This window comes from Mustelus asterias, chromosome 26 (assembly GCF_964213995.1).
Source record: "Mustelus asterias chromosome 26, sMusAst1.hap1.1, whole genome shotgun sequence".
Lineage (NCBI taxonomy): Eukaryota > Metazoa > Chordata > Chondrichthyes > Carcharhiniformes > Triakidae > Mustelus > Mustelus asterias.
This window is the reverse complement of record NC_135826.1, coordinates 44943212-44963869: the sequence shown is the minus strand read 5'-3', so window position 1 is coordinate 44963869 and position 20658 is coordinate 44943212. Positions and strand designations below refer to the sequence as shown.

The 20658-nt window shown below is 47.2% G+C and overlaps 1 protein-coding gene across 1 annotated transcript in view; it reads left to right on the top strand.

Annotated features, from left to right (window-relative positions):
- Positions 1-1565, top strand: part of LOC144479714 (rho guanine nucleotide exchange factor 18-like) — a 230273-nt gene extending 228708 nt beyond the window's left edge. The window contains exon 28 of the mRNA XM_078198744.1: positions 1399-1565. Within this exon, the coding sequence (XP_078054870.1) occupies positions 1399-1565 (167 nt within the window). The remainder of the gene's footprint in view (positions 1-1398) is intronic.
- Positions 1566-20658: the final 19093 nt, after the last annotated feature.

Here is a 20658-nt window from a genome sequence, read left to right as displayed (position 1 = left end):
CTCTCTCTCTTTTCTCTCTCTCTTTCTCTCTCTCTTTCTCTCTCTCTCTTTCTCTCTCTCTCTTTCTCTCTCTCTCTTTCTCTCTCTCTCTTCTCTCTCTCTCTTTCTCTCTCTCTCTCTTTCTCTCTCTTTCTCTCTCCTCAGCAGTGTATCAAGAGGAGTCTGCTTCCCACTGTCCTGATGTGGGTACAGTAAGAAGTCTCACTACACCAGATTGAAGTCCAACAGGTTTATTTGGAATCATGAGCTTTTGGAGCGCTGCTCCTTCATCACCTGATCACGAAAGCTTGTGATTCCAGATAAACCTATTGACTTTAACCTGGTGTTGTGAGACTTCTTACTCTTCCCATTGTCCTGATCAACAACCTGCCCTCAATTAACCTCCTTACTGTCACCGACTACGTGCAAAATAGCTGCTGTATTGACAGAAAGCTGTCCATAACCTGGAAATTATCTGTTGTGAAGCAGTTAATAACATTTCCATGAACCAGAGTGATATTTATATCTTAAATGTGAACATTATTTTCTAGAAAAACACTGAACCTTTGCAAGTGCCACCGTAGGTCTGACAAAGTGTGTTATGTATAAGGAGTAGGTCCTTCAGCCCCTCAAGCCATCTCCGCTATGTAATCAAGCCTGATCTGATAGTGCCCTCAACTCTACATGCCTCCCTACCCCTGATCACACCTTTGCTTACCAAGAATCTATCACCCTCTACCGTACAGCTATTCAAAAATTCTGCTTCTTTCCTCTTTGCAGGAAGAGAGTTCCAAAGACTCATGACCCTCCGATAAAATTTGCCCTCATCTGTTTTAGATGTGGATTTTCAACAACTTTCTATTTTGTGCTTCCACTTATTGCCTTTCCTTAATTTCATGTCTGCTTTCACAGGACAAATGGTCACTAAAGAGTTGATGAATCCGCTTGGGAAGTTTAAGTGGGTAACTGGACTTGGTGTCAGTATGAATCAGTGGGGTTGGGGCAGCACGGTGGCACAGTGGTTAGCACTGCTGCCTCACAGCACCAGGGACCCGGGTTTGATTTCCGGCTTGGGTCACTGTCTGTGTGGAGTTTGGACATTCTCCCTGTGTCTGTGTGAGTTTCCTCCGGGTGCCCCGGTTTCCTCCCACAGCCCGAAAGACGTGCTGGTTAGGGTGCATTGGCCGTGCTAAATTCTCCCTCTCCGTACCCAAACAGGCGCAGGCGTGTGGCGACTACGGGGCTTTCACAGTAACTTCATTGCAGTGTTAATGTAAGCCTTACTTGTGACACTAATAAATAAACTTTAACTTCCACCATTTTAAGTATCGGCTTTTGCATTAAAAAAGCTTATTTTTATTCGGGAAATGCTGCAAGCAATTAAGTTGATTTAATCAAAACTTTGTTTTGCCTCCCTAGAATCCTCCGCCCCCGCGGACATTCCGCATGAGCCACAGAATGTGGTCAGCACCTCGATACCGAGTGGAAACCCGCAGCCCCAGAGTGTGCCCGTTACCGCAGTGACACAGCAGCCGCCTCCACCCAGCACGCAAGACGACTCCAGCACCGAGATCATTTTCTTCTGAACCACCCGAGCTGTGGAAGAAAGGCCAGCCCGGTCATTGACAGGCACGGATAACCCCAGAAATTCCCAAAGTAAAGGATGGGGTGGGGGAAGGGAGGGAGGGAGAGCGTTGGAATTGACTGAGAAACAGGAACTGCTCGAAATGTGCCGATACTCATCCAGAATCCTGTTCAGAGTTGAGACATTGCCACTGTGGGACATGAACCCCCCCCCCCCCCCCCCCCACCCCCCGACTGCTGAACAAAGCGTGGCAGTGTCGTTACCAGCAATAACTTGTATTTACCTCGACAAATTCTGGAAGGGAGGGAGGGAGGGTCCTTTTGTAGAAACTGTCATGAATATGTTGTGCATGTTTTTTTTTTCCACCTATTATCAGGAGACAGTCTGGAGGTTCCTGCCACTTGTATTTGAAGGTGTATTCAGTAATTCGGGGCATCTTGCCGAGTGTGAATCATGGTTAGGCACTAGGGCGACGAGGTAAAAAGGGTGGTTGGGGGAGCGCCATCTGGCCAGTGGCAATGAATTGCTAACCCTTCTCGAGCTTGCAAACACAATTCGAGCATCTTTTCTGGTGATGGGGCTGCCGAATGGAACCCCTATTTTCATGTCCTCGGAATTGGGAATGTTTTTAGGGTCCTTGCCTGTGATTCTTGTCAAAAGTTTTATTTTTTTAATCCTACCAGTAGTGGGCTGTGCTTCACAGCACTGGCGTGTAACACTCGGGCATTTACATCCCAGTTGGTAGACAATACGGTTGGTTTAGTCTGGTGAATATCACTCTCTCTTTGGTGAGTGAGTAAGGTGGGGGTGGGGGGGGTGGTGCAAGAGAGAGCCAGAGGTTTGGATTTGAAAGAGAGGGGGGAAAAAAACCCTTTCATCAGACATCGCACAATGTTATCAGAGTCTTAATGAAATCTCTGCGGCCTCCCCTGTGATGAGGCATGTTGTCGGTTAGTGGCATTCTGGGGGCAGGGATAGTGAGCAGGTGCTTTGCAATGTGACTGGTGCAGCCAGATGAAGATATGGTGCTAAAGTTAGTGGATGAGATTTGGGCAATTAGCCAAGGTTTCTGCCAATGATCAAAGAAAATGGTGGTTTACTTATTGACAGTATCGTAGGGAGGGAAAAGGGTGATGATATTCCAGGTTGCGATAGCAATAGGTTTAAGTGGGGTTATATTCTAAATCTTATTATGTTGAAGCTCTGTCAAAGTACCCAACGATGTCCAAACTCCAGGAATGATTGATTTATGTTTGGACTTCTCTCTCGCCACCCTTTGAGGTTTGTGGCATTGACATGAGTCACCCACAGGCTTTGGTGATAAGACTCAGATGCTGCAACAAAAACAGCAAGTCCTTTCAGCCCTTGGGTGTGAAGGTTTTGACACAAGATTATGGCTGTGTATGTGTCAACAACGGAAAATTATTTTGCCTCATCAGACATGGAGGAGAAAAAAAGTCAGATGGTTTGTGCATGGGCCCATGAGGCCATGACACCGGAATCACATTAGCCCCTGGGCAAGTAAGCACAGTGAGCCCAATCTTGGTCATTGCCTTCTGGGCCAGTGAGAATTGCTAAGGGAGCAGTAACTAAACTTGTTCCACTGTGAGCGTGGAAGGTTACAGATACCACCACCCCCTCCCCCCCCCCCCCCCCCCTCCCCCTCCCACTGCCCAAAATTGTTACTCTTCAACCAGACACGATGAGTCTTTTGACAACTGGGGACTGTCACAATGGACAGAAAGTCTAGGCGCAAAGCTAGAATAATTCAAGGTAGTGTAGAAGCCAGGGGCACAGGTAGAAAAAGTAATGGTTCAATAGTGCTTCAGATACCCGAACCAATTTGAGCCTCTTGCTCAATCCTCCTGTATGAAGCTCATTGTTGTTTGGGAATAGCAGAGTTAAGAATTTAGGTAATGGTTGTTTGTCCACTGAAGACTGACTCTATATTGTTAGGGACTATGTGCACTTTGGGCTCTCTGTAGTTCACATATTCCTTTTGTTCCGTGTCTGTTCCACCTCCAGCTCTTCCTGTGGTTATTGTCCCATCAACTACCCGTCCAGCATTTTACTGAATTGACCATTCTACTTGTGTAAGTCTAGGTTGAGTGCGTCAGTCGACCATTTCACTGTGGAGGACTTCATGGTCCTGTCTTCAACCCTCCCACTGTCCAACCGAGCTCACTCGACCGACATCAGGATGGGTAAAGTTCTTCTTAGCCCTTCCGTAGATTAGGGATGCCAGTTGTAATGACCATACCTGCTCACCTGGCTCAGCCTAGCTGCACACCTGGCGGTTGAATGTTGCACCTCCCTCTCTGGCCAGTCACTGAGCAGTCTGCATCATTGGCCCTCAGGCTGAGATTTATTCAGGAGATGGTAGAAAAGGGCTTTGTTTGATGAAAAACATTTTTGTGTTCTGTTCACATGAGGTGCCAATGAATGCAAATCAAAAAGGGCACAATTTAACGTGAATAAAGTTAACTTCTCGTGTGTACATGTATTTGTACAGATGTATCTTGTACAGACATTTAAACATGTATAGACATCACTCCCAAGAAGCAGGGATTGAACACTCTACAGTGCACTTTATCAGTTTATTCACACTGGGTTTAGGGGATTTGCTTTTGTTTGCTGATTGATAATACAGTCAGTGAAGGACTGTAGATGATGACAGGTGAAACTAGGCAGGTATCAGGTTGTTTCCTCTGGGAGAAAATGATGCAAAAGGAAGGGCAGAGTATGTGATTCCCCAAATAGTGCTGAATTGTTGATCGTACGAGTATATTCAGCCTGATCTTTTGCAAACGAGCATGGGTGGACTCTTGAGGTCTGTGTAGTAATCTTGCTTCCATCAGGATAGATTATAATCTCCACAGTCAGGGGAGGGCAGAAGATGACCTTTTGAGCTGGTCTCCAGAGTGGATGATGGTCCAATCTCTGCCTGATTTGGACTTGGTGATGATCTGTTAAAAGGTTCCTGTGCAGAATGCATGGCTGAGGTGTTGAGCATGATAAATAAAGTAGCTCAGAGCAGGAGAACCCTGTCTTAACCTCTGCAGGAGGGAGTGGGACGGTTTTGAATATTATTGGCACAGTAGACCAGAGGAAGTGATAATATCTCAATGGTATAGGTGGAACCAAATTTGCCCCCCCCCCCCCCCCCCCGCTCTTTTTCTCTCATCCCTGCACACCCCCTCCAGAGCAGAATTAACCACTAACTTGTCATTTTCGGGGAGGTTCTTCCAATTTGCACTTGAGCACAGTTTTCGTTCCCTAATTGTTTATAGCTGATTATTCTCTGAATTTGTAGTGATCGTTGTGTTTTAAGTCATGGAGCACTTTAATGCACTCTGTATAAATTGTTACTGTACTTTGGGTCTGAGGATGGAGGGAAAGTGGAAATCATGAACAAAGCGAAAGAGCACAACCATAAACATTCCACCAATTGGTGCAATCATGTGACAATTTCCGGGAGTGGTCACGTGATAGGGTTCATCACTGCTGAAGTGCATCTCTGCATTAATGGATCTTTGCAATCTATTGCCTCGAGGCTGGGGGTTTAGCCCTATTTATTATGTTACATTTTTGCGCCACTCGGGACCTGAGTCTCCAATATTGATACCATATCCGTGCCTGTTGGACCTTGCAAGAGAGTCAGTTTATTCACCCAAGGTGTGAGGGAAAGGACCAGGATGGGTGGGGAGGAAACGCGGAGGGACATTTAATGTTAACCGAAGTTCCAGCGCTTCTGTCCTGACTGTCCCTGGGTATCACGGTTCCCCACAGATGCTAATGATGCCACCCCCTTTGTCACTCTGACAGGTGATGTGTGGAACTTTAGAGCTAAGATGCCGACCCATCAACAACATTGTACCTAGTGGCTGGGGGAGGAGGGGTAGGATAACAGGTGGAGCTCCAATAATCTGTCGATTTAAAATCCTTTTGACTAATCATTAATTGCTACACAATCGGGACACCATCGAGTGAGTGGAATAGAATTAGCTTTCTGTTTTTGAACTCTGGTTTAGTATTTTATTAAGGCCGAGCGAGTCTGAGGGCAAGCCATGAGGCTGGCTTGCCTGGGAGCACGCACGCTCTCTCTCTAGCCGAGTCTCTCTCTCTCTCTCTCTCTCTGCTCTCTTGCTCTCTCTTGCCGAGTCTCTCTCTCCTCTCTCGCGCTCTCTCTCTCTCGCTCGCCCGCCCTCGCTCGCCCTCGCCCTCCATTTGTCAGACATCAAAGTCAACAGCTTGTTTTGCAGGAGAGGCTCATGGGAAATTAAGTCAATGCTGAGATTCGAACCTTGCTTCCCTTGTAAACATTCCAGTATTTTTTCCCCCTCATGAGTTGCTGTAAATTTGGGTCAACAGATTTGTTCATTAAAGGAGTTAATCTGAGGAAGATGGAAGTTAGAACCTGCTCTTGTGATAGACGATCTAAACCATTGGAGCTACCAGCATGTAATCTCATTCATCTGTCTTTTCACTCTCTCTCTCTCTCTCTCTCTCTCCCAAAACCTAGGACATCCTCAAAAAGAGCATCCTGACCAGATTCTATCCCACTGTCTGGTCTGGCCTGTGCTGACCTCAGTCTGGGCAGCATTACAGTGTGCAAGTTGTCACCCCTGACTGCTGGGGGGGTCCAGGGACAGGCCTAGGATTCCATTACCCAGTGAGTGCTTAGTCTCACTTTGGGTGTGGTACCAGTGTGCTGCCTGTTCCCCTGAAATTGTATCCCACTAAGAGTTGGGCGAGGCAGAAAGAAAAATCACAAGATTCTGTCCGTAGTGGAACTTGGGAATAACTGCAGCTTAGAGAGCCAGAGGACTGCGCGGGAAGTGTGTGTGTGTGTGAGAGAAACCTTGTACCCCTGATGCCCCTTCAGCCCATCTCCACTGTGCCCGGTATTAATATGGAACCTCACCGGGTCGCGAGGCCGCAGCATTATTGCAGTTCACTCAGTGTGACTTCAATCTGCCTGCGTTTGCTGATCACTCACACAATAGGGATGCTGTAGCTGGACTCCTGTGTTCCTCGGTTAGGGAGGTTCTGAAGCAGCCAGGGCTTACCCCCGCTGATCACAGTTCCAGCAAACCCCAACTGGAAACTTGTGCAGGTGGGCAGGGCCGACTGTCCCATTGCAGCTCTCTTGCCTCGAGTTTGTGCGTGAAGAAGGGCCACTTGGGGGTGCGGTGGCTGGGGGAGGGTTGAGTGTCCAGCTGTGACACCGTGCACCTGCCTTCAGGAGATGTTTGGAGAGGGTGGGGCCCCTGTCAATAGAGTGGAGATGTCCCTGCTAACCCTGTATTGCTGCCCCAATGAGCACAGCTAATGCATGTTAAGACTCAGGTCCCAGTTTGTTGTTTATAATGTAAAGCCGTCTGATCTGTTTAGACCTTGACATTAAATGAAAAAAGGGGTGGGGGAGGGGATATTACTGATCATATATCATGTTAGGCTGTATAGTTTGTACATAGTTCAGAACTGTCCTGTCACTGACTGTCATTAACGGTGTTGACAGGTTCTTGTAGTTAATTTTGTTACATGTTGTAAAATTTAAAGGGGGTAAGGAATTGTTGATATCCTGTCAAAATTGTGCACCTCAGTTGTCTTTAATGAATTGTAAACAAAATTGTAGCATGTCGAACAATTGTTTTTATGATGGATTATTATTCTAATTAAGTGTCATGACAAAATAAAGAACTGCCTAGAGCGAATTTGACTCCAGCAATAAAGAAAATCCCTTGTTTATATTCGGTGCTGCCTGTGTCCACTCATTTGTGATTGTTGGAGCTAGTGTATCTACTCGGCCTTTCCAAGTGCAGGAACATGAGAAACAGGAACAAGAGTCAGTCATCCTGCCCCTTGAAACCGCTCCACTGTCCAATCTTAAACTCCTTTCTGGCTCGGTTCCCTTTGAATCAAAAGAACTTCTATTGCAACCTGGAATATACCCAACATAAGTATTCCCAGTCCCTGGGTTGAGAATTCCAAAGAGTCTCTACTCTGAGTGGAGAAATGTCTCCTCATCTTAGTCCCCCATAGTTAACACCTTACCTTGAGACTGTTTTAGCAATGGAGGGAAAATCTGGATGATGCATTTGAATCCATTGAAGGAAGTGAGTTGGAACTTCAATGACCCTGGTTGTTGAACCAGATTGTCAGCTGGTCTTGGAAAGAGAGGAGAAGGTGGGCAAAGGAGAAAAACTTTCCTTGAAGAGTGCCCTCCAGGAAGGGTTCAATATATCCCAATTAAAAATAAACAGCACACGCAACTCTGCTAAAACTTAGTGTTAAATGGGTAATAAATGAATAAAGACGTGTCATGGGTCTCACCACGAACCAAACTCCAAAACCATGTGTTAATGTGGCCGCTGTGCAACATCCCATCTCCTGACTTGCCCCAGAATGTCAAAGCACTGGAAGATTATGGCTATTGTAGTCAACCCAGAGCCGGCACGTCACAAAGAACATACTGAATGTGCAATCCAAATTGGGCCAACCTTTCTGGAGGTTTGGAGGAAGGCAGGGTTTTGGCAAATGGAGCAACTTCTGGGTTGACGCCAGCAAAGATCTGGGGAAGTGATTGGACACGAGAGCCTCTGCCAGGGTTCTACCTCCCTTGAAAACCGTCAATGTGATCTGCACCCTTGCTGCAAAACCATCGCACCTTCGCCACAAAATGGAATTTCGAGGACAGCCGAGCACCCAGACTGTTCGCCACATTGTGAATGAATATGACCGATGGAGATTTGCCACAGGATTCGAGGCAATCCACCTAACCGGGCGCAGTATTGTGATGTGCAAACCTGAAGGCGTCACACAAGAAAAAACGTTGCAAAATACTAAAGTTTATTTAATAGTCACAAGTAGACTTACATTAACACTGCAATGAACAAAGAGCAGCGCAGGAACAGGCTCTTCGCCCTCCAAGCCTACACCAATCATCATGCCTGCCTAAACTAAAACCGTATGTGCTTAGAGTCCGTATCCTTCCCATCCTATTCATGTATTCCTCCAGGTCCCTTAAATGCCGCTATTGTTCCTGCTCCCACCCCCTCCCCGGGCAGCGAGTTCCAGACATTCACCACCCTCTGTGTAAAAAAAAACTTGCCTCACACATCTCCTCTAAACTTTTCTCCATGCACCTTAAACCTATGCCCCTTAGTACTTGACTTTTCTACCCTCGGAAAGAGAATCTGACTATCCACTCAGTCCATGCCACTCATCTGGCCTTGCTGTGAAAATCCCCTAGTCGCCACACTTCCACACCTGTTTCGGTACACTGAGGGAGAATTTAGCATAGCCAACGCACCGAACCAGTGTGTCTTTTGGACTGTGGGAGGAAACCGGAGCACCCAGAGGACCCATGCAGACACGGGGAGAATGTGCAGACTCCACACAGACAGTGACCCAAGCCAGGAATCAAACTCCAGGTCCCTGGCACTGTGAGGCAGCAGTGCTAACCACTGTGTCACTGTGCTGCCCATTACCTTGCCCTCAAATAGAAGCCTTCTGCAGGTAGTTCTTAAAGGTCAACTGTGGGGAAAGAGGCCAATAAACCAAGGCCGTGCAATTTCTGTGGAGGGTGGGGCAGTTATTTGTGTAGTTCCTGTTGGGGTTTGCGTCTGTTTAGCAGTTAAACTGGAGATGTCTTAAGGTGAGTTCATTGGAAAAGGAGAAAAGCTTTTCATTCTGGAATTCTAGTTGATCATTTTGATTGTCTAACCATTGGACTGCACGTCACAAAGAATATCTTCATCTAATATAAAAAAAAACGCACCTGTCCAGAACAGGAAGTGAGGGCAGATAACATGTTGAGAAACTTGTCCAACATATTGTTTCAAAGGCCTGGTTCCCTATGTTTACATTATTTGAGGTTTTGTCATGTTTTAATTTCAGGCCCCTCTAAGGGAAGGTGTGTCTTACTCTAAACATTGTTTCCAGATTATTTTGGTAAAACAATTAGAATTTGTGTGAGAAACACCTTGGGCTCTCTTACCAACTTTTAGGTTTCTTCGTAACGGAGTTGTTCAGCAGGTCTTGATTGAGACACTTGTACTTGGGAAATGGGTAGAGGGGAGAATGCTTCCGTGCTGCTGCAGTCACCCCCAGGGGCAATTCCACCTCTGCTTTCTGCCTTCAGCCTGGTGGTGTGGAGGAGCAGGTCGGACATCTTATCAAACACCTCCCAAGATCAACCCAGACAGCACTGGCACTACCAGCGTCCTTTGCAATCATGTAGAGATTGGGCACCAGCTCGTTGCTGTTTGTGGGATCTTGCTGTGCACAAATTGGCCACCCGGTTTCTTACATTGCAATCATAGAATCCCTACTGTGCAGAAGGAAGCCATTTGGTCCATTGAGCCTGCACCAATAACAATCCTACCCAGGCCCTATCCCCGTAATCTCAGCATTTAACCTGCTAGTCCCCCTGACGCTAAGGGGCAATTTAACATGACTAATCGACCTAACCCACACGTCTTTGGACTGTGTGAGGAAACCGGAGCACCCGGAGTAAACCCACGCAGACACGGGGAGAACGTGCAGACGCCGCATAGACAGTGACCTGAGCTGGAAATTGAACCCGGGTCCCTGGCGCTGAGAGGCAGCAGTGCTAACCACCGTGCCAGCCTTGCAAGTGTGACTACTTTTCAAAACTAGATAATTGACAGTAACTCAACTTTGGGAAATCCTTGGATCTAGGGATGACATGCTGGCACAATGGGTGGCACAGTGGTTAGCACTGCTGCCTCACAGCTCCAGGGAGTTGGGTTCGATTCCTGGCTTGGGTCACTATCTGTGTGGAGTTTGCACGTTCTCCCCGTGTCTGCATGGGTTTCCTCCCACAGTCCAAAGATGTGCAGGTTAGATTGTTTGGCTGTGCTAAATTGACCCTTACTGTCCTGGGATGTGTAGGATAGAGGAATTAGGTAAATACGTGGGGTTGTGGGGATAGGGCCTGGGTGGGATTGTTGTCGGTGCTGACTCGATGGGCCGAATGGTCTCCTATACTGTAGGGTTTCTATTTATTCACGAAAAAGCTGCATAAATGAAAACTTCTCCAGTGATTTCTTTTGTCTTTTATGCATTCACGGGATGTGAACATCACTGGCGAGGCCAGCCTTTTATTTCTCACCCCAGCCAGTTCTCCCAGGGCAACGGGAGAATTCCCTTACTCTCTGAATCCTGCCCGAAACGTCTCCCAGACGGGAAGGTGAATCTCTCGGTTGTTTGGCAGCCGCGGTTCGGGGCTGGGTACTTTCCTTGGCTTCTCACAGACATCCTCCTCATGCTTGTAAGTCCTCACGTGGCAAATGTGAAACTGCCTGCAGAGATGCTGAATTACAGGGGAACCCGCCACCCCTTCCCCCACCCCACCCCCCCCATTGAAGGGGACACACCCCCTCCCCCGTCATCCGCCATAAGGTCAATGTTACCCTTGCTGCAATGTCAAGCGTCATGTAATCAACCTCCGGGAATATATCCATTCTGAATTGTTAACCCTACACTCACCCCACCCAAATTCATAGAATCCCTACAGTGCAGAAGGAGGCTGTTCGGCCCATCGAGTCTGCACCGACCACAATCCCACCCAGGCTCTATCCCCGTCACCCCACGTATTTACCCCGCTAATTCCTCTAACCTACACATCCCAGGACACTAAGGACAATTTATCATGGCCAATCAACCCAATGTGCACATCTTTGGACTGTGGGAGGAAACCCACGCAGACACGGGGAGAATGGGCAAACTCCACACAGACAGTGATCCAAGCCAGGAATCAACACCAGGTCCCTGGAGCTGTGAGGCAGCTGTGCCACAGTGCCACCCATATCTGAAATGTGACAGCTTTGATGAAGGGGCGATAAAGGCTGGGTGATGTGAAAGGTTACACATGAACCCTTGACCCAATTTTAACCCCAACCTTAGCTGTCCGTTTAGTGCATCCCACACTTTTGGACAGTAAGGGACAATTTACCATCTGGATCGCTAATGTCCTTTAGGGAAGGAAATCTGCCGTCCTTATCTGGTCTGGCCTACATGTGACTCCAGAGCCACAGCAATGTGGCTGATTCTTAACTGCCCCTCTGAAATGGCCTAGCAAGCTTTTCAGTTTCAAGGGCAACTAGGGATGGGCAATAAATGCTGGCTCAGCCAGCGACACCCATGTCCCACAAATGAAGAATAAAAATGGAATGGGTTTGGTTAGTCGAACCCCAAAAGACACGCCACAAAATTAGTTCTAACTTGGCACAAAATTGGTAATCAGAGTCGCGGGGGGGGGGGGGGGAGGAACGTTGGTGGGGGGAGGGGGGACTATGCAATGTTAGGGGTTGGGTTATGACACATGGGAAGGGCTGTACTCTGCACCTGACCACACGAGACCTGACCTGGGGCGTTGTTAGGTGCCAAACAGGTTCCAAAGTGGGTTTGCGTTGCGTTGCCCAGCGCTTTTGCTCAGTCCAGTGACACCCTCCCCCCCCCCGTGAAATGTGGAACGAGAGCCCCTCTGTTGCTAAAGATAGACTGTGGCTGCAGCTGGGTAGAGTAGCTCAGGTTGCGTGTATGGACTTGTTTTCAACCATTGAATGGCAGGCTTTCACAACAGACACAATGCTATAGAATGGCCAACGTGTCAGGTGGTTCGCACTCCAGGCTAAAAATAATATTTGGATTAAACTCTCGATCAACCAGTTCAACATCTTACCTGATGCAATTAAACCCAAGTCGAGTGATCGGAGTCCAGATAAAGAGAGGCCCGACCGTGGGAGCAGAAATTAATGATGTCATACGTTCGTTCCCAGGGTTTGAAGAGCGCATTTTTTTGAAACTGTTAACGCAGTCAATCAGAACTGTTTACACAATTTCCCCAAAACATCCCTCATCACTTTCAGATTGCGATCTGGACCATGAGAAGGCGACTGTTTGTTCTGAATGGTTTCATTATTGAGGTTTGCTTACCTCAGAGGCCAGTGTTCAGCTGTGGGTACAATCGCAGTCACTGTGTGTTGCTCAAGGGCTAATGCTCCAGGGATAGCGCTGTGGGCCTGAGCTTACCCAATCCACATTTGATTTGATTTGATTTGATTATTGCCACATATATACAGTGAAAAGTATTGCTTCTTGCACACTATACAGGCAAAGCATACCGTTCATAGAGAAGGAAAGGAGAAACATACAAAGATACAAAGAATAATACAGCACAGGAACAGGCCCTTCGGCCCTCCAAGCCTGCGCCGCTCATGTGCCCAACTAGACCATTCGTTTGTATCCCTCTATTCCCAGTCTGTTCATGTGGTTATCTAGATAAGTCTTAAACGATCCCAGCGTGTCCGCCTCAATCACCTTGCTTGGCAGTGCATTCCAGGCCCCAACACCCTCTGTGTAAAATACATCCCCCTGACATCTGTGTTGAACCTTGCCCCCCTCACCTTGAACCCATGACCCCTTGTGGTCGCCACCTCCGACCTGGGAAAAATCTTCCCACTGTTCACCCTCTCTATGCCCTTCATAACTTTATACACCTCTATTAGGTTGCCCCTCATCCTCCGTCTTTCCAGGGAGAACAACCCCAGTTTACCCAATCTCTCCTCATAGCTAAGACCCTCCATACCAGGCAACATCCTGGTAAACCTTTTCTGTACTCTCTCCAAGACCTCCACGTCCTTCTGGTAGTGTGGCGACCAGAACTGGACGCAGTATTCCAAATGTGGCCTAACCAACGTTCTATACAGATGCAACATCATATGCCAACTTTTATATTCTATGCCCCGTCCAATAAAGGCAAGCTTGCCATATGCCTTCTTGACCACCCTCTCCACCTGTGCTGCCACCTTTAAGGATCTGAGGACTTGTACACCCAGTTCCCTCTGTGTGTCTATACTCCTGATGGTTCTGCCATTTATTGTATAGCTCCCCCTTACATTAGATCTACCGAAATGCATCACTTCGCATTTATCTGGATTAAATTCCATCTGCCATTTCTCCGCCCAATGTTCCAGCCTATCTATATCCTGCTGTATTCTCTGACAATGTTCATCACTATCCGCAACTCCAGCAATCTTCATGTCGTCCACAAACTTACTGATCACACCAGCTACATCTTCCTCCAAATCATTTATATATATCACAAACAGCAGAGGTCCCAGTACAGAGCCCTGCGGAACACCACGAGTCACAGACCTCCAACCGGAAAAAGACCCCTCCACTGTTACCCTCTGTCTTCTATGGCTAAGCCAGTTCTCCACCCATCTAGCTAGCTCACCTTTTATCCCGTGAGATTTAACCTTTTGCACCAGCCTGCCATGAGGGACCTTGTCAAATGCTTTACTAAAATCCATATAGACGACATCCACGGCCCTTCCCTCGTCAATCGTTTTTGTCACCTCCTCAAAAAACTCAACCAAATTTGTGAGGCATGACCTCCCTCGTACAAAACCATGCTGTCTGTCGCTAATGAGATTATTCAGTTCTAAATGCGCATATATCCTATCTCTAAGAATCTTCTCCAACAATTTCCCTACCACGGACGTCAAGCTCACCGACCTATAATTACCCGGGTTATCCTTGCTACCCTTCTTAAATAACGGGACATTTGCTATCCTCCAATCCTCTGGGACCTCACCTGTGTCCAGTGAAGAGACAAAGATTTCTGTTAGAGGCCCAGCAATTTCATCTCTCGCCTCCCTGAGGAGTCTCGGATAGATGCCATCTGGCCCTGGGGATTTGTCTGTCTTAATGCTTCCTAAAAAACCTAACACTTCCTCCCTTGTAATTGAGATTTTTTTCTAACGGGTCAACACATCTCTCTGAGACACTACCTGTCAACATGTCCGTCTTCTTTGTGAATACTGATACAAAGTATTCGTTTAGGATCTCTCCTACTTCCTTTGGTTCTAAGCATAATTCCCCTCCTTTGTCCCTGAGAGGTCCGATCCTTTCCCTAACAACCCTCTTGTTCCTAACGTATGTATAAAATGCCTTAGGATTCTCCTTAATCCTGTCTGCCAAGGACATTTCGTGACCCCTTTTTGCCCTTCTAACTTCCTGTTTGAGTTCTTTTCTACTTTCTCTGTATTCCTCCATTGCTCCATCTGTTTTTAGCTGCCTGGACCTCATGTATGCCTCTTTTTTCTTTTTGATTAGACCCACAATTTCACTGTTATCCACGGCTCCCGAATCTGACCTTTCTTATCCTTCCTCTTTACAGGCACATGCCTGTCCTGTACTCCTATCAACTGCTCCTTAAAAGACCCCCACATGCCAGATGTGGATTTATCCTCGAACAGCCTCTCCCAATCAACAGCCACCAAATCCTGCTTAATCCAGCTGTAGTTAGCCTTCCCCCAATTCAGCACCTTACCCATAGGACAACACTCATCTTTTCCATTACTATCCTAAAGTTTACAGAATTGTGGTCATTATTTTCCACATGTTCCCCTACTGAAACTTTGATGACCTGACCGGGCTCATTCCCCAGTACTAGGTCCAGTATAGCCCCCTCTCTAGTTGGACTGTCAACATATTGTCCCAAAGAACCTGTACGCATTTTATAAATTCTTCCCCGTTCAGGCCCCCAGCCCTAAGTGATTTCCAGTCTATGTGAGGGAAATTAAAGTCTCCCACTACAACAACCCTATTTTTTCTGCACCCCTGTCCAGAATCTCCTCACATATCTGCTCCTCAACTTCCCGTGGGCTGTTGGGAGGCCTGTAGTATACCCCCAGCATAGTGACTGCGCCCTTCCTGTTTCTGAGCTCCACCCACAGTGACTCGTTACCTGACCCTTCCAAATTGTCCACCCTCTGTACTGCTGTAATATGCTGCCTAACCAACATTGCTACTCCCCCACCTCTCCTAGCCCCTCCTCTGTCTCGCCTAAAACACTTATACCCCGGAATATTCAGTTGCCAGTCCTGTTCTTCTTTTAACCAAGTCTCCGTCACTGCAACCACATCCAAGTTCCGCGTAAGCATTAAGGCTCTAAGCTCGTCTGTCTTGCCCGTGACACTCCTTGCATTGAAGCAGATGCACTCCAGACCTCCAGGCCCACTGAGTCATCCTCCCCCAGAGTGCAGAATGTTGGAAGGTATTTTGAGAGACAGAATCTACAGACATTTAGAGATGTAAGGACTGATTAGGGACAGTCAGCATGGCTTTGTGAGTGGAAAATCATGTCTCACAAATTTGATTGAGTTTTGTGAAGGGGTAACCAAGAAGGTAGATGAGGGCAGTGCAGTTGATGTTGTCTACATGGACTTTAACAAAGCCTTTGATAAGGTACGGCATGGTAGGTTGTTGCATAAGGTTAAATCTCACGGGATCCAGGGTGAGGTATCTAAATGGATATAAAATTGGCTTCTTGACAGAAGCCAGAGGGTGGTTGTAGAGAGTTGTTTTTCAAACTGGAGGCCTGTGACCAGCGGTGTGCCTCAGGGATCAGTGCTGGGCCCACTGTTATTTGTCATTTATATTAATGATTTGGATGAGAATATAGGAGGCATGGTTAGTAAGTTTGCAGATGACACTAAGATTGGTGGCATAATGGACAGTGAAGGAAGTTATCTCCAATTGCAACAGGATCTTGATCAATTGGGCCAGTGGGCTGATGAATGGCAGATGGAGTTTAATTTAGACAAATACGAGGTGATGCATTTTGGTAGATTGAACCAGGGCAGGACTTACTTAGTTAATGGTAGGGCGTTGGGGAGAGTTACAGAACAAAGAAATCTAGGGGTACATGTTCATAGCTCCTTGAAAGTGGAGTCACAGGTGGACAGAGTGGTGAAGAAGGCATTCGGCATGCTTGGTTTCATCGGTCAGAACATTCAATACAGGAGTTGGAATGTCTTGTTGAAGTTGTACAAGACATTGGTAAGGTCACACTTGGAATACTGTGTGCAATTCTGGTCACCCTATTATAGAAAGGATATTATTAAACTAGAAAGAGTGCAGAAAAGATTTACTAGGATGCTACTGGGACTTGATGGATTGAGTTATAAGGAGAGGCTGGATAGACTGGGACTTTTCTCTCTGGAGCGTAGGAGGCTAAGGGGTGATCTTATAGAGGTCTATAAAATAATGAAGGGCACAGATCAGCTAGATAGCCAATATCTTTTCCCAAAGGTAGGGGAGTCTAAAACTAGAGGGCATAGGTTTAAGGTGAGAGGGGAGAGATACAAAAGTGTCCAGAGGTGCAATTTGTTCACACAGAGGGTGGTGAGTGTCTGGAACAAGCTGCCAGGGGCAGTAGTAGAGGCGGGTACAATTTTGTCTTTTAAAAAGCATTCAGATAGTTACATGGGTACGATGGGTATAGAGGGATATGGGCCAAATGGAGGCAATTGGGATTAGCTTAGGGGTTTTAAAAAAGAAAGGGCGGCATGGACAAGTTGGGCTGAAGGGCCTGTTTCCATGCTGTAAACCTCTATGACTCTATGATAATGTAGTGTTACAGTCATAACTAGGGTGTAGAGAAAGATCAACTTAATATAAGGTAGGTCCATTTAAAAGTCTGACAGCAGCAGGGAAGAAGCTGTTCTTGAGTTGTTTGGTAGGTGACCTCAGACTTTTGTATCTTGTTCCCGACGGAAGAAGGTGGAAGAGAGAATGTCCGGGATGCGTGGAGTCCTTAATTATGCTGGCTGCTTTGCCGAGGCAGTGGGAAGTGGAGACAGAGTCAGTGGATGGGAGGCTGGTTTGCGTGATGCTGTCAGCTTCTAGACCTGAATCCTAGCCAGGGTTTCCAACCCCTCGGGAACGACCTGGAGCCTCCAGGAATTGAAGGTCAAACTCCAGGATACAGCTGTGTGTGATCCTGGAGAACAATCATCCAGACTTTCAAAAGATTTTTTAAAAATATAATTTGCTTTGAACATTTCTCTTTACCAGATCTAAAAATATTGACAATGGGGAAGAAGGGGAGTGACAATCAACCATCAGCCAATTGGGGAATGAATCTTTGTGCTTTCTGATTGGTGTAGGGATGGACGTGTTGGCCAACTAAAGGCGAGTTGTGTGAGGAAACTTCCAGGAATTCTTCTCATCAAAGTTGCCAACTTAATGCTAACATTGCGGGGGGGTGCGGAGACTTATAAAATTCTAACAGGACTAGACAGGGTGGATGCAGGGAGGATGTTCCCGATGGTGGGGGGAGTCCAGAACCAGGGGTCACAATCTGAGGATTCGGGGTAGGCCATTTAGGCCGGAGATGAGGAGACATTTCTTCACCCAAAGAGTGGTGAGCCTGTGGAATTCATTACCACAGGAAGTAGTTGATGCCAAAACATTGAATGTATTCAAGAGGCGGCTGGATAGAGCACTTGGGGCAAATGGGATCAAAGGTTATGGGGAGAAAGCAGGATTAGGCTATTGAGTTGGACGATCAGCCATGATGGTGATGAATGGTGGAGCAGGTTCGAAGGGCCAAATGGCCTCCTCCTGCTCCTAGCATCTATGTTTCTATGGCCCATAGGGTCTGCACTGACTCCCTGACAGAGTATCTTATCCTTGCCCACTACCCCAGCCTATCCCAGTAACCCTGCATGTTTACCGTGGCTAATCCCCCTAACCTACAAACCTTGAGACACCAAGGAGCAACTTAGCAAGGCCAATCCACCTAACCTGCACATCTTTGGAGTGTGGGAGGAAACCGGAGCACCCGGAGGAAACCCACGCAGACATGGGGAGAATGTGCAAATTCCACACAACAGTGACCCAAGCCGCGAATTGAACCTGGGTCCCTGGGGCTGTGAGGCAGCAGTGCTAACCACTGTGCTACCGTGAGTTCCCACAGCTGAATTGAAGTAGGAAAGTCAGCAGCCAATTCGTGGACAGCAATTGTCCTCACTGGAACAACGGAGGTTGAGAGGCGACCTGATAGACAAGATTATGAGGGGCACGGACAGACTGGATAGTCAGAAGCTTTTTCCCCGGGTGGAAGAGTCAATTACTAGGGGGGCATAGGTTTAAGGTGCGAGGGGCAAGGTTTAAAGGAGATGTACGAGGCAAGTTTTTTATCTAGAGGGTGGTGGGTGCCTAGAACTCGCTGCCGGGGGAGATAGTGGAAGCAGATACGATAGTGAGTTTTAAGGGGGTCTTGACAAGTACATGAATAGGATGGGAATAGAGGGATACGGTCCCCGGAAGGGTAGGGGGTTTTAGTTCAGTCGGGCAGCATGGTCGGTGCAGGCTTGGAGGGCCGAAGGGCCTGTTCCTGTGCTGTAATTTTCTTTGTTCTTTATTCTTAGTTCTTTGTTCAAACTCTGACCAATGACGTTGTGATAACGACCAGATAATCAACATTGGTTGTGATGGGATTAAATATTGACCAGGACGCCAGGAAGCATGAGCTCCCCTGCCCTTCTCCAAAATATTGCCACCTGAGAGGGCAAATGGGGCCTCAATTTGCCTCAATCAGAAGATGGCGCCTCTGACAGGGTGGCGCTCCCTCAGTACTGCACCTGGGAATATCGGAAATACCACAGCAAGTTCCCGCAAACAGCAGGATGTGTTTGCTTCTGTTTTTTTGGCGGCAGAATTAGCATTTAACTCGGATGCTGAACTGTTGGATTGGGTTCATTCGTCAGGGAGACGGGTTTGGTTATTGATCTGTTGTTTGATTCGATTCGATTGACCTGATGAAGAATGGTACGACCTGTGTAAGGTGGACAATGTCACTTCAGTTCCTTCCCAGCTCCCGGCGCGCTCCATTCTCGATGGCAATCGACTGAACTCAAACGAGGGATCAAAACTGAATCGTGCTCCGTAGCAGTCGCCTGGATCTCTAAGCGAGGAAATGTTTATCATTGGAACAAGATCAAAGGTTTACATCAAAACAATCACCACAAAAGAAACTGAACATCCAGTGTTTGATAACAGTCACGTACGGGTGCTAAAAAATCCAGAATATGTTATCTCAGATTATATTTCCAACACAGTAACAGAATTTGAATATATTTAAAATTGAATTTCTTCCCCTCTCTGATATGTGCATAGAATCTACCGTGCAGAAGGAGGCCGTTCGGCCCATCGAGCCTGCACTATCCCACCCAAATCCTATCCCCGTAACCCCCCACGCATTTACCCTAGCTAGTCCCCCTGACACTAAGGGGCAATTATACCTTGGCCAATCCACCTAACCCACACATCTTTGGACTGTGGGAGGAAACCGGAGCACCTGGGGGAAACCCCCACGCAGACATGGGGAGAACGTGCAAACTCCACACAGACAGTGACCCAAGCCGGGAATCGAATCCAGGTCCCTGGCGCTGTGAGGCAGCAGTGCTAACCCACTGTGCCACCGTGCCGCCCACCCTGTTGTCGATAATAAGACCGATATCGGCCAACAAAATCGAAGAGATTCAAAATTCAGGTTGGGATAGCTCCCCTCATTGGCTAGCTAATGGTGCTACTCTGAAGAAGGCCCGGAAAGTTGGCCTCAGTGTCCCTGGGCCAATATTTATCCCTCAATAAAAAACAGATATCTGATCATTATCACCGTGTTGTTTGTGGGATCTTGCTGTGCATGAATTGGCTGCTGTGTTTCCTACATCAGAACAATGGCTAAACTTCAAAAAGTACTTCATTAACTGAAAACACTTTAGGACGTCCTATGGTCATGGAAGGTGCTATATAAATGCAAGTTTGGGGGGGTGTTAGTGTGTGTATGTGTGTGTGTGGATTTGTTAGTGTGTGTGTTCGCATATGTGTCTGTGTATGTTTGTTAGTGTATGTGTGTGTGTGCGTTTGTCTGTGTTTGTTAGTGTGTGTGTGTGCATATGTGTTTTTGTTAGTGAGTGTGTGTGCGTGCGTGTGTGTGTGTGGGTTTGTGTGTGTGCGCATTTGTTAGTGAGTGTGTGTGTGCGTGTGTGCGTGTGTGTGTGTGCGTGTGTGCGTGTGTGGGTGTGTGTGTGTGCGTTTGTTAGTGTGTGTGTGTGAGCGTTTGTTAGTGTGTGTTTGTTAGTGGGTGTGGGTGTGTGTGTGTGTGCAATTGTTAGTGTGTGTGTGTGCATATGTATGTGTGTGTGTGTTTGTTAGTGAGTGTGTGTGTGTGTGGGTGTGTGTGTCTCTGTTTGTTAGTGTGTGTGTGT